The sequence below is a fragment of the Oryza brachyantha genome, chromosome 5, assembly GCF_000231095.2.
Source record: "Oryza brachyantha chromosome 5, ObraRS2, whole genome shotgun sequence".
Lineage (NCBI taxonomy): Eukaryota > Viridiplantae > Streptophyta > Magnoliopsida > Poales > Poaceae > Oryza > Oryza brachyantha.
The window spans coordinates 12,575,244-12,589,137 of record NC_023167.2 but is presented as its reverse complement, the minus strand read 5'-3'; the positions used below and the strand labels follow the sequence as shown (position 1 = coordinate 12,589,137).

At 44.0% G+C, this 13,894-nt stretch overlaps 3 protein-coding genes across 3 annotated transcripts; 2 read left to right on the top strand and 1 right to left on the bottom strand.

Annotated features, from left to right (window-relative positions):
• Positions 1-1,915: 1,915 nt before the first annotated feature.
• LOC102711437 (transcription termination factor MTERF4, chloroplastic) lies at positions 1,916-3,698 on the bottom strand. Its single transcript, XM_040524136.1, has one exon. The coding sequence runs from the start codon at positions 3,601-3,603 to the stop codon at positions 2,080-2,082; it is 1,524 nt and encodes a 507-aa protein (XP_040380070.1). The 5' UTR covers positions 3,604-3,698; the 3' UTR covers positions 1,916-2,079.
• A 1,629-nt stretch (positions 3,699-5,327) lies between these two features.
• Positions 5,328-7,008, top strand: LOC102722959 (transcription termination factor MTERF4, chloroplastic-like). Its single transcript, XM_040524286.1, has one exon. It carries the CDS (start codon positions 5,374-5,376, stop codon positions 6,568-6,570), a length of 1,197 nt encoding a protein of 398 aa, XP_040380220.1. The 5' UTR covers positions 5,328-5,373; the 3' UTR covers positions 6,571-7,008.
• A 4,014-nt stretch (positions 7,009-11,022) lies between these two features.
• LOC102711159 lies at positions 11,023-12,610 on the top strand. Its single transcript, XM_006655242.3, has one exon. It carries the CDS (start codon positions 11,049-11,051, stop codon positions 12,222-12,224), a length of 1,176 nt encoding a protein of 391 aa, XP_006655305.2. The 5' UTR covers positions 11,023-11,048; the 3' UTR covers positions 12,225-12,610.
• Positions 12,611-13,894: the final 1,284 nt, after the last annotated feature.

The window sequence follows — 13,894 nt, the reverse complement described above, 5'->3', positions numbered from 1 at the left end:
GAATGATTTTTATAGAATTAAATAAATTATCACATAGAATAAAAAATAATGTGATAAATAAGTTAATGAAGAAAGAAGATATGTTTTCTACACAACATCTAAAGTATGATGAGAGATACTACCTCCGTTCTGAAATAAGATTATTTTCCAGTTTTTTAGATACAATGTTTTGACTTTTCGTTTTATTTGAAATTTTTTTGCTATTGATATTTTTATTGTTACTAGATGATAGAATATAAACAGTACTTTATGTGTGACTAACTTTTTTAAGCTTTTAAATAAAATTTTTAAATAAGACGAATGGTCAAAGTATTGAACACAGAAATCAAAAAACGATTTATTATAAGACGGAGGTAGTATATAACATCAAATTTACATGTGTTTATATTGTAAGAGTAGTATCTAGTACTATTTTTTTAAGACAAAGAGAATGCAAAAACTATGAGTAGTACTTTGCATAAGGATTGCTCTAAGATCTACTTAAAAAAAATGAACTTTCTATTCTGTTCTTGCCACAACTTCTAAGGCTGTGTTCCTCAGCATGCATAAGATATCTAACTCTTGTTATTTTTCACAGGCACACTTCCCGAACTGCTAAACGGTGTATATTTTGTAAAAAAAATCTTAGAAAAGTTGTTTAAAAAATCATATTAATATATTTTATATTTTTAATAATTAATAATTAATTAATTATGTATTAATCGCGGCAGATAACTAACCCATCCCCTCCTCCCATCCGAGCGCGGCCTACGTTATACTCCGTATATGATCTAAAACCTGTAACGCCACTTAAGATTTGGTGGGAAATTAGTAGAATTTGGATCCTATAAAAGAATTTCCTTTTGGTGAAATAAAGGATTGAGATTACGTTTCTATCAAAATCCAACGCTTTTTTCCTGTTCCGACGTTTTCAACATCATGTGTTTCAAAGGTGGTCTAAACATCTCTAGATTTCTATTGCTGAGCTGAAAAACCCCTTCCCCAGAAATGCAGAAATGTTGCTGCTTTGTGGCCTCCTTAAGACAAGATTTAGTTTTCACACCTGCATATTATGAATTTAGATTTCTTTGCAATATATATCAGTTTGAAGTGTTTAAAACCTCCTACTGGCAGAGTCTCTTTCCAGCATATCGGCATAATCCTTTGACAGAAAACCATAAGCAAAGGGTATGTTCCCATGAAAAATGACCCCAAGACATGGCAAAAATGTATGCAAGGGCAACAAATGTTCTATTAAGAGCAGCAAATCTGTCGAAGTTCTCAAGAAAAATATGAGCTCCTGGTTAAAATGAAGTTTCATATTCAGGAAATACGAACTGTCCGCATGAGACATTTATAAAATATAACTTTCTAAATGGAAAGGCCACTTTGTCAGTAACAATACGAGCGATACACCACTACACAGTTCAAGAAAATCTGAACCCATTGGACCTCTGAGTTACAATTTTGCTATATGCAGCATTTGTTTACCAAGCCAATCCTTCAAAACTGCCGGTCTACTGACATAATAATGACTGCATCATTGATCATGTACAACAAAGCATCAGACTGAAGACCTACATGCAAGTTTGTCAGCAAAGAAATGATACTAGCAAGCAAGTCATTTGATCCTCTGAAAGAAAAGCATAAACAATGGTACGTTCCATGAAAAATGACAAGAGACGGCTAAAATGTATGCAAGACCAACAAATGTTCTATTAAGGTTAATGAATCTGTCAAAGTTCTGAAGAAAAATGCGAGCTCCTAATGCACTGGCCGGAACCAGGTTAAAACGAAGTTTCATATTCAGGAGATATGAACTGTCCAAATGGGACATTCTCACAAATATGCTTCTATACTGAAATGTCAAGCTGTTCAATAGCAACAAATATGAGCAATACATCCCGACACAGTTCAAGAATATCTGAATGCATTGGACCTCAGCTACAATTTTGTTATATCCTGCATTTATTTATCAAGCCAATCCTTAAAAAATAACAGTCTAGTGACTGCATAACTGCATCATGATCATGTACAACAGAGCATCAGGCTGAATACCTACATGCTAGTTTGTCAGCAAACAGTTGATACTAGGAAAATTTATTCAATAAACTCATCATCGGTGCTCTCATAATCACTATCCTCATCCAGATCTTCATCTTCCACCTCATCATCTAAAGGTTCCGACAAAGTGTTCATGTCAAAAGAATTCTCAACTTCCATTTCCTCAATCCCAATTGTATCATACTTCATGCGCTCATCGAATTTTTCATCAGAACAGTTTAGAAGCCATGCAAGAGAGCATGTGAACCCCTTCTTAGCCACTATCTCATGCCGCGGCCTTATAGTTGACTCAAGGCCATATGTAAAGAATGCAGGGAACTCAACCAGCTCCTCTGAATTCCGCTCCATCTCATTTTGAAAGTATTCAAAGCTCATCTTCATTATATCCATATTCAACGCGAGCAACTGTGGGCATGCTACGACCATCTTGCTGACCTGAGAGAGCAAGAAGCCACAAGCAGTTAGGAAATTAACATGCTTTAGAACTGCAGTTCGACCAAGGCTAATGGCTTGTGGCATCCTCTCTATCACTCTACCAAAATCCTCACTGCTGACCAAAATGCTAGACTCAAACAAGCTCTGTTGTGCAACAAGCTTGTCTCTTAGCTCAATTCCAAGAATGTCCGGGTATTGTGCCACAACGGAAGCTAACGCCTCCTTCCTCACCCCAAATTCCAGAAGCGCCTCAATATTAGGCTTCACCTTGTCATCCAACCCAAAACCAAGAACATATGGCTTCTTCTCGATGATCCTTGCAATAGCTAGCCTCTGCAACCCAATGCCCTCAAGGTGTTCGGTGAAAGGTTTGATAATCTTGCCGACCCGCATGCCCAGCACCTCAGGAAAACGGGTGATAACGCTGCCAATCTGCCGCCTTGCCACACCAATGCCGACGAGGTAGGCGATGGAGGTGCTCATGGTTCCCTCGAGCTTGAAGCCGAGGAGCTCTGGGTATCGCTCAAGCACACGCGGCACGTCGATCGGCCTGACATCCATGCCCTGGAGGTACTTGACAACGGGGGCGAGATCCACGACGACGCTCGCATGGAGCACCTGCGGGTACCGGCGGAGAAGGTCCGGGAGCGCGTCCTGGCGGACGCCAAGCTTGCCGAGGTAGTCGAGGACGGGGACCATGTTCTTGCGGACGCTGCACCCGAGGGCGAGCGGGTACGCGGAGAGGTCTTCGTTGGAGAGGCCGAGGGAGTGTAGGAACTCGACGCGCTCGCGCATGACGTCCACGGTGGCGGGGAGCTCGAGGCCGGCGAGCTCGCCCGGGTCGACGCCGAGCGAGGCGAGGAATGCGTCGACGTCGGCGCGGCGGGCGGCGCGACCGCGCTCCATGACGAGGAGGCTTGGGCGCGCGTAGAGGGAAGAGGAGGAGGAGGAGGAAGGGCCGGGGCTGTGCCGGGGCCTGCCATGGGTGGGCCTCGGGGAGCGGCCGGTGCGGGGCGGGGAGGATGCGGAGGCGGAGGCGCTGAGCCGGAGCAGCTTGCGGAGGTGGGGGGAAGGGGGGAGAGGCGGCTTGGGGTGGGCGGAGAAGAGGAAGAGGGACTTCATCATTTGGCGGCGAGAGGAGGAAGCGAGGCGTGGCGAGGCGATGGAGGGGGTTTCGGGGGTATCTTGGCCGGCGATGAGACGAAGGGACCTTGGCTGGGCGCTGGTGGCCGGGCAGAGTAGGGGATATCTTCGTCTGAAACGGATTTTTCTCGGGTTTTTTTCCCTTGTTTAGGGAGCTTCTCCCCAGAAAGTTGGTTATACCAAAACTGTTTTAAGTGGTTCATAGTTTCTAAGAGCGTGGAGATTGGGTGGAAGATCATGAGAGAGGTGGGGTTTCGTCAGCGTGGAGATATCGGGGGCAGTGGACCTCGGCGGCGACATCTCGGAGGAGGCAGATCTCAGGGGCAGCGGGCGACCTCGGCAGCAGTCACCGTGTCCCCGTGGAGATCTTGGGGACGGTGCATCGAGGGCATTGCCCGGAGCGGCGACGGTGGAGGAGCTCGGGCCGGGGTAGCGACAAAGATCGGGTGGCGAACGACGGCGGCTAGGGATGGCAATGGGCCCCGATACCCGATACCACGAGTATTTGCTCCATTACGGAATGGGTATGGGATCATATCTCTCTGTGGGTATCAAAATGAGCAAGAATTCATCCCCGGCGAGTATGGCGGGTACGAAGACGTTCTCTATGTATCCGTCCTCGTTACTCGTTGAGGAACCAGGTACTGCTATTCATGTGTATATCAAAAATCAAAATAGGCCCAGTTAGCATATATTGGCCCAAGCCCAGTACATCTCATATAAAAGGAATTCTAACCCTAAAATGCACCCTTTCACTCTCCACTTCTCCAAAGTCCAGCCGACGGCTGCATACAGCATCCCTTGTTGTCGGCGCTGCTGCTGCTGTGCTGCCGCTGTGTTGTTGTTGTGCTGCATCTGGCCATCTCCGGTCTACTCCAGCCTCCGGCAAGCAGTGACCCATTCGGCCGTCCGACCATCCCTATCCTTCCCCCTTCTCGGGCGTCAGTGCGCCACATTTTAGCAGGAGAACGGGCAAGGACTGCAGGAGGGTGACAACAAGCAGATATGCAAGCCGACCATCATCTTCCACCTGCAAGCTGTCCATCGTCTTTCGTCTCTAGGTATGGTCCAAGCACGCCGCCGAGGGTACTCGGATATGGGTACCCGACGGGCATGCAATCCCTAGTCGGGGACGGGGAAAAATCTGTCCCCGCAAGCGGGGACGGGGACAGGACAAATTTTAACTCATGGGGATAAGAACGTTTTGCCCATATCCGTCGGTATGCCCCCGTTGCCATCGCTAACGGCGGCAGAGCTCAGCTCGGGGTAGCGATCGGGCGGCGAGCGACGCTCCATTTAAACTGTGCCACGTCGCATTGCATTCGGTATTAGAGATTTTTTAGTTCAAGGGCTTGTTTGGTTCACAGGATTTTCAAACTATAGGAACAGAAAAAATATAGGAATGCACATGCAAAACAAAGGATTGAAACATAGTAATTTTTTCCTTCAATGAGCTAAATAAAGAGGATGGAGTGGATGTTCTTATTCCTATGAAATTAGTACATTTTGGAGAATTTGTACAAGATTCCTATAGAAAAATTTCCTTTGAACCCTGTAAAACATATGCATAAACAGTATTTATTCTAAAAGGAATAGAAATTTCCTATGATTTTTCCTTCAAATCGAACACGCCCCAAAGCTGTGGGCTGCGAGTCCCTTTAAGCAAAAGCTCAAAGGTGAAAAACCTAATATGGGCTGAAGTGCTAAACCCTCTCCAGTCCCCATTTCTTCCACTCCCCGTTCGGCGTCACCATGTTCACAGCCGTCTGGCGGCGGCGGCTCGCCGTCCCATTCCCCCAAATCCGCGGCGGCGCATACCACTTCCAGCCTAACCCCCATGCCGTCCTCCTTGCTCACGCCTACTCCACGGCCACCGTCTCCGGCGGCCGTGACTCCGAGCCATGCCCCGACACCATCTCTTACCTGGTCTCCTGCGGTCTCACCCCGGCCGCCGCCCGCCAAACCGTCGCCACCGCCCGCGGCTTCCGGATCCGGTCCACCCAAAAGGCAGACGCCGTCCGCGCCCTCCTCCGCAGCCACGGCTTCTCCGACGCGGACGTCGCCCGGATAGCCCGCGGCGCCCCGCTGCTGCTCACCGTCGATCCCGACCGGATCGTCCGGCCCAAGCTCGAGTTCTTCGCCTCGATCGGGTTCGAACCCAGCAAGCTGGCCACCGTGCCGCTCCTCCTCTCGCGTAGCCTCCACAATCACATCGTCCCCACCATCCAGTTCCTCCGCGGCGTCATCGGCACCGACGACGAAATCCGCCGCGGGTTCTCCAACATGCCCCGCGCCCTCCAGGTCAACCTGGACAACTGTATGCGCCCCGCGGTGGAAGCCCTCCGCCAGAACGGCCTCACCAGTAGCGTGGACTTGTCGAGAGTCCTCGTCTTCCAGCTGGGCGTGCTCATGCTATCACCGGCCCGCATTGCCGAAATCTTCGAGGATCTCAAGGCTATGGGTATGCCCGTCACGGACAGGCGCTTCGCCGCCTGGTTCCGTGCGATGTGCAGCATGAGGAGGGAGACATGGCTGCGGAAGGTGGCGCTGTACCGGAGCTTTGGCCTGTCCGAGAGTGAGTTGTTTGAAGCCATCAAGAAGCAGCCCACAATACTGCTTGGCGCTGAAGAGACCATAAAAAGGAAGGCATTGTTCTTCCGCGAGGAGCTAAACCTTGAAATGAGAGATGCAATGGCAAATCCAGTTTTTGTAGCATATAGCTTGGAGAAGACGATCCTGCCAAGGTGTGCTGTGTTGAGCGTGTTGATGAGAAAGGGGAAGATTAAGCCAGATATTCAGTTGCCTCAGGCATTGTATGGTAGTGACAAGACTTTCACGAAGAAGTATGTACAGAGATATGCTGCTGATGTGCCAGACGTTGTTAAGGCATACGAGGGTAAGATTAAATTCAAAGGATTCAAAGGTACTTCCAGAACACAATGGCATTAGGTTGGGCTATCTGAGTGCCATTGAGATCAAGGCACATGATTCTAAATTCTAACCATGTTTCATGGAGCAGCATTACTCCGTGGTTGGCCCATGTTTAGTCAGTATCATATACATCTGTAGACTGTAGTTTAAGTCATTGCCATTTTGAAATCGTCAGGCCTATGGAGATCTAGAAACATGACATTATGCCATTATGGTGTTACTGAATTTTCTTGATCTGGATTGATGAATTAGTTTATTGAATTGGCTATGCCTTTAAGGCCAATTCCTCCCAAGATTTTCCGATACTGAATGCAAATGTAGTATTCAGAAATGAACTTAAGTTGTAATTTTGAAACAGTTCTTCCTAGAACTCACCTGGAATATCTGTGGTTTGTTTATGTAGATTTTTCACTACAGCTTTTCCTATAAATCCAGCAAAGTTGTTTAAAAAAGTCCAAGCTAGTTGAATGAGGGCATCATAAAACAAGTTTACTGAAAATTATAAGGGCTTCATAGAACTGTTTAGTGGGAAATTACAATAGTGGCATGCCGGCATGGCTTGCATTGGCTAGATGGTACAGCACTAAACTTCTAATCCTTGCTCCAGATCACTAAATAATTGGGATTTACTCCCGCATGATGCTTAGTGAAAGTTTTAGGTATATTGACATGCAAATCAATGGTAAATTTGGTTGGATGAAATGAACTCTTTCCAGTTTGCACTGCCACCATGAGATACGAAACATGATGATTACACTGCAGTAATCATGATGTACTGCTCTTGAAGCTTGCCTGGTTCTTACTGCCCACGATAACTTCTATCGAGGTGTCTTAAGATTTGGCATCTTCAAATCTTTGTTGTGTTGTTGCTGAGAAATTCAGGAAATCTGATAGCCTTGAAATTGTTGTTTATCTTGAAATCTGCTAGTCATGTAGCTTAAGGTTATAGTAACTTCTTTGGACTGGTTTGTAACGTTGGTCCCCGTGAGGTGTTGTAAGTTTTTGTAAGGAACTTGCTCTATTTTTTAAAGTGCCTTAGTGATGCTTAATGGAAGTTTTATGTCCTGGAATGAGAGATCCATTTGGCTGAGTTGATGACATACAAACCATAGCTGGTATAGTCTGAACTGTTGTTACACACCATCTGTATTTGAGTTGAGTCCTTGTTTATCTCCAAATCACTTGCTATTTTAGCTCGAGTATGATTCCTGAACTTTTCCATATTGCTTCCATGAACTTGGAAGAAAGTTTGTCTAGTTTCTTCACTCTTGTAGTACTTCCCCCTAATGATTATTGATACTTGTTTCAAGCCTCTTGTATGGTGATTAATAACTTTTGATGCAGCTGTTATACATGTTGTGCATCCGTATTCGGCGGATATTTGAGAGGTAAATACATGTTTCACTTATCCATACAGTCGTATTTCATGTTTTGAAATGTGACGTTTTTCCCTGATTGTTTGGGTTGGGTATTCATCAATTTCTTGGTTGGTACCTCGAATCTTGTGGTAAATTTTAAGGGTGACTGCAAGGTCAGTAGCTCTAAAGGGACGGTCCTGGACAGCCATCCAAGGTGCCCTATATAAATTAGCGAAAAACTTACACATGATCCGTAATGGTAGAGAGCAGGGCAAAATGCTCAATCATTTCGCTGTTCAATCATTTCTGCAGAAGCCCTCACATAACACATGCCCAAAAATCTGTGCCTTTAACGCATCCATAGGTAATGGATGTTAAACATTAAATCCATAAATCTCACTAATAAATTTGCAAGAGCAACTTTTATGATAGGGACAATTGTTACCTCTACTTTTATCCACACCATCTATTTATAAAATTAAAACTAACATATACAAAATACATTGATTCTAGTGTACTAAAGTCTAATCTATATTTACCTATCCACTCTTAACATTATCCCTTATTTCTTAAATTTTGTGTAGAGATTGTAACCTTGCATGAGGGGTGCTTAGATACTTATAATACTTGCTCTCATGAAAAAAGGTATTCATATATGTGTAATTATGAACACTAGGATTTAAACTCACCGGTTTTATAAGCATGTGTCCATTGAAACACCTAGGCCGTGTTTGTTCGGTCATATTTTTCTCAGTTTTTTTTACTTATCTTTTGCACGCATTATTCTCGAACTACTAAACGGTGTTTTTTTAAAAAAAGTTCTAAATAAAAAACATCACCTCACATTTATAAAGTTGATTTTTAGCTTTGTAATAGTTAAGTTCATCATTTATCGGTGACGCTGCACAACGCACTATGAAACAACGTAGCGCGTCACACAGCAATCAACCAATCACCCTCCACATCAGCCCACCCCCTCCTACCACCACCACCGTCAACAAAAGCCAGTGGAGTTAAAAAATAACTGAATAACTGATAGATACGAGTGTTAAGTAAAAAAATAACTTATATATGTGTGGGGTGTTTACTACGATATATCGTAGAGTTAAAATTTAATTGATGATAATATAAAAGGATTATGGGCGTTTACTGGTGGAGGAGTTAAAAATTAACTTTCATTATACATTCAACCTCACTACCAGTGTGTTAGTTAAAAATTTACTCATATACCTAGCATGTGTTGTATTGTTCGATAAGTTAAACTTTAGCTGCATAGTATAACAGCGTGGTGGTGTGTTTGTCAGTTAAAAAATAATCAATATGTGTGCAATGTGTTCTTGAGTTAAAAATTAACTCGCGTTCACTGGCTTATATTTATGCTTCAGTACGTTAAAATTTGACCGAAAAGAGTCAAAGCTTAACTCACTTTATTCGGGGGCACCCTGCAAGTAATTCAAAAGGTTAAAATTTAACTGCAACGTGCAAAGGTGGGGTGGTTACTCAGTTGGTGGGTGGTGTGTGTTCTGATTTGGTTGTGGTGTGTCATACGTTATTTATTACGTAGCGCTCAAAGCACTGTGTAGTAGTTCTACATCATTTATATCATTAAATATCTATTATAAAAATCAGAAAATCTTTTATTTTTATCTTAATCTAGCTGTTTCATTGCTTCAAAGTTTTACACGTTGGGTTATATGTATACTGTAACTTGTTTCCTCAACTATTGTGGTGATTACAATGCACTAAAATATTAGTTTCATTGAAATCATGTTTCATGCAACTCTTTTAAGGCATCTTCGGGATGCAAAAGTTTAAAAACAAAAGTAAAATATGAGAAATGCATAATTGAAATGTAACAGCTAAGGCTATCAGTGAGCCGAGCTCGAGCAAGCTCATGTGCCCGGATTGTGATTCTCTGTAGTAAGGAGCATGGTGCCTTTGTCACTGACAGATAGGCCTATTGGACCTTAGGCCCATCTATCAGTGACAAATGCATGGTGACTTTGACTACAGAGAATCCTGATCCATGTGCCTAGGCTCAAGAGCTCTAGCCCATCCTATTACACCTAGATTAGGCCGTGTTTGGCTGCTCAATTCCTTACTCTAGATTCCATCATTTTTCACGTGCATGCTTCCCGAACTGTTATGTGGTGTATTTTTTTATAAAAGTTTTCTATAGAAAAGTTATTTTAAAAATCATATTAATCTATTTTATAGTTTTTTATAATTTATAATTAATTAATAATATACTAATTTATTATTACGTTTTTTGTGCTGGATAACTACCATTCTTTTACTTTAGCCGAACGCGACCTTAGGAGTTGTTCCAAAATAATTATCTTGCTAAATCTTTCCCAACTCTAACTGTGTTCATATATTTAGATTACTAAAATCAGTTAGTTTGTCACGTGGGCAGGGGTGGAACTGGTCATTGGTTTATGATTTTTAACTCCTCCGTGCACACACGTGATCGACCGTTTTTTATCTTGTTACAGGATCGGTCGTAGCGTATTTTTTTTGTTTGCACAAGATCGACGAAGCCATGTTTTCTCTTGTTATGCACCAACTGCAACACATATTTATTGTGGATGAAGGACAGAGGGGAAGGAAGCTAGGAACGGGCAAAGGCGGTTGAAAGTCGGAGGGGATGGAGGAAGAGCGTGAGAAAAAAGCGTGCACGATAAAGAATAAGTATGCGTAAACCAGCAGCTAAGACGCGTATGTTTATTGTGGTCAAAGGACAGAGGGAAAGGAGGTTGGGCGTGGCTAAGGTGGCCGAGTGTCGGAGGGGAAGGAGGAAGGGCGCGAGGAAAAGCGTGTGCGAAGAAAGAATAAGTACATGCGATACTAAATTTTTTACCTGTTGGAGCAATTGAAAACACTAAAAAAGACATTCAAATCTTACTCATTTTTTATTAGTATTAGGAGAAATGTAAAATTAGAAGTATGTATTAGGAGCTGTTGGAGATTACATTTTAGACTATTTTCCAAAAATATTTTCTAGAAACAGAAATTAGGCATTTTTAGAGATGCTCTATTATACCCCTGTATCCCTCAAATTTGAAATTCCCCAATCCAAACAGTTGATTAACCCTAGCCCACTCCCAACAGTCGCAGTAACGCTTCCAAAATCCAAACATGTTCCCCACCGCCGGCGGCCGCCGCTTCCTCCTGGTCATCCGCCGCGCCACCGCCGCCGGCACAAACCCTAACGACCACCACCACCACGCCGGCGCGCTCTTATCCCATCGCTACTATTCGGCCCGCGTCGCGAGAAACCCTGAGACGGAAGCCGCCGCCGCCGCCTCCTACCTCGCCGCCTCCTTCGGCCTCTGCCCCGCCGACGCCGCCAGGATCTCCCGCAAGACCCGCTTCCGCTCCAGCGCCGATGCGGAAGCCGTCGTCGCCCTCCTCCGCGGCCACGGCTTCTCCAATGCCAACATCGTGCAGGTGCTCCCGAAAACCCCGAACCTCTTCACCCTTAACCCCGACAAGATCCTCCGGCCGAAGCTCGAGTTCTTCGCCTCCCTCGGCGTCACCGCCGCCGCCCTGTCCCGCGCGCCCATCCTCGGACGCAGCCTGGAGAACCACCTGGTCCCGTGCATCGAGTTCCTCCGCGGCGTCGTCGGCACCGACGCTAAAGTCCGCGCGGCCATCTCCCGTAACCCCTGGGCCCTCTGGCCCGACATTAACAGCAGCATGCGCCCCGCCTTGGAAGCCCTTCGCAGCCATGGCCTTTCTGACGCGGACATCTGCAAGCTTGTCGTCATCAATGTCAGCGTTCTCACGATGTCACCCGACCGCATCAGGGGGATCTTTGAGGACCTTGAGGAGCTCGAGTTTCCAGTCACGCACTCGCGCTTCGTGTACGGCTTCTGGGCACTGTCAAGACTCAAGAGGAGGGCATGGGAGGAGCGCATGTCCATGTACATGAGCTTCGGGTTTACCAGGAGCGAGTTGCTCAAGGCATTCAGGGAGCAGCCCGGTTTACTAGTGTTCACAGCTACAAGTATCCACCAGAAGCTCTGTTTCTACCGGGACAAGGTAAAGATTGCGCTTGCAGATGTGATTGCACGACCTCTTCTCTTGACGTTCAGCTTGGAGAAGAACATCCTCCCTAAATGTGCTGTGCTGAGTGTGCTATTGAGGAAGGGCAAGATTAAGAAAGATGGGAGAGAGATGGTCTTGTTCAGATCGTTGCGGCGTAGCAATACAAGTTTCTTTGAGAGATTTGTGAGGAAGTATGAGAAAGATGTGCCAGATGTTGTAAAAGCATATGAGGGGAAGATTAAGTTCACAGGATTCATGGATTAGGATGTCATTGTTTGATTACTCTGAAAGTCTGAAGTCAAAGTGACAGCTTTCCAGGGTGTATTCTCTATAGCTTGTAGGTAAGTCTAAATACATTTTTACATTGTCTTGCCATGCAATCTTACCTTAATGTTTGTTGGATCACTTTTGCCATAGTACAACTAATGGCATCATCCAAATCCGAAGTTGTGACATGTTATTTAACCTCTGTATTTTGTAGTTTTGTGGTGTATATGCACCTAGAGACAATTTCTCTTACCTTAATCTTCACTGAAGGATAATACATCGTATTTTGTAAGGATGATCAGCTCATTTAACTATCTGCTGAATGAACCAATTTACCCCTGCCTAATAATGGTGTCACCAGAGTATTTCCACTGGCACTTGATCTGAAATTGCACTTCTAAGTTATGCTGCTCCAATAAAATATATACATAGTTCTGTGAAATATTATGGCACTGACAAACTCTTTTTTTAGAGTTAAGACCCCATCATGCCTGTGATTCTGTCATTTTTTGTAAATCTGTGAAGCATCTCCTCCATATACAAAATTTGTTTCACCCAATGGAATGACAAACTTATAAGTGTTAAAAGTTGTAATCATTTTTATTTATGGTATATCCTCCCTATACAGAACTTTTTCACCCCCTTATGGATCTTTTTTGTTGCTTTGTGTATGTCAGTTCAAATATTTTCTTGAGCGTTTTATGTAGAGGGAATATAAACCATGTGCCACATATTCTGCATTGTCTTATAATCTTGCCCCATGCGTTGATCTTTGCTGTATAGAACTATAGATACAGTGCTGTCGACTCTTTGTGGATGTTAAGATGTTGTTGAAAGCAATTTTATCTACATTTTGTTTCAATCATTCACAAGTACATTGTATCACCCAAATGAAATCACAGTTCGCGAGTTTCCTTTGTTACCAAGTATGTAGGCAGGACCGAATTCCAATGTGCACGACAACATGAATACCAGCGCACTAAATTCTAGGGGGAAGTAAATATGAGCAGAGCATGTCCATGTCTTTGTTATCAGACAATGCATTCCACATCTTTGTTGTAGCTAATCGTGTAAGAAGGTAAATGCACAGTTGTAATTCGTAAACGAGATAAAATATCATAAAATATAGTGTTATAGAGAATGTCCAACATAACTTTGGAAAGTTCACATCTGGCAAATAATAAAGATCAGCGAACTGAGCACCTACCTCTGTTAAGCTGTCCGGTTTCTCTGCATTAATACAGAGGAACACGGTTGATGTAAGCGAAACAGTGATTCAATGGCATAAGTAGTGCAGTAATAGTAATTTTGAAATGGTGTTCATTACTGTAGCAATGCATCTAATCCATCCGTTTCGATTTAGCGGTCACGAGATATATCAAATTCATATCACGGTTGCTCTCTACATAGGATCTCATTCCCTGTTAAGCCCATTACCAGTGCAAATACTAAATGCCCTTGCTTTTAGCCTAGTTTGGCATCAAAGTTTGAAACTTTCGTTAAGTTGAAATAAGGGCATTCCTAATCCATAACACTAGAGGTAGTTTCTATAAACTCCACATCATTAAGAAACTAGTACTAGACACTACTTTTCCAATGTAAACACCACTATTCCATATTTCAATTTAATGCTACTTATCTCACATGGTATCGTGAATGTTGTGTAG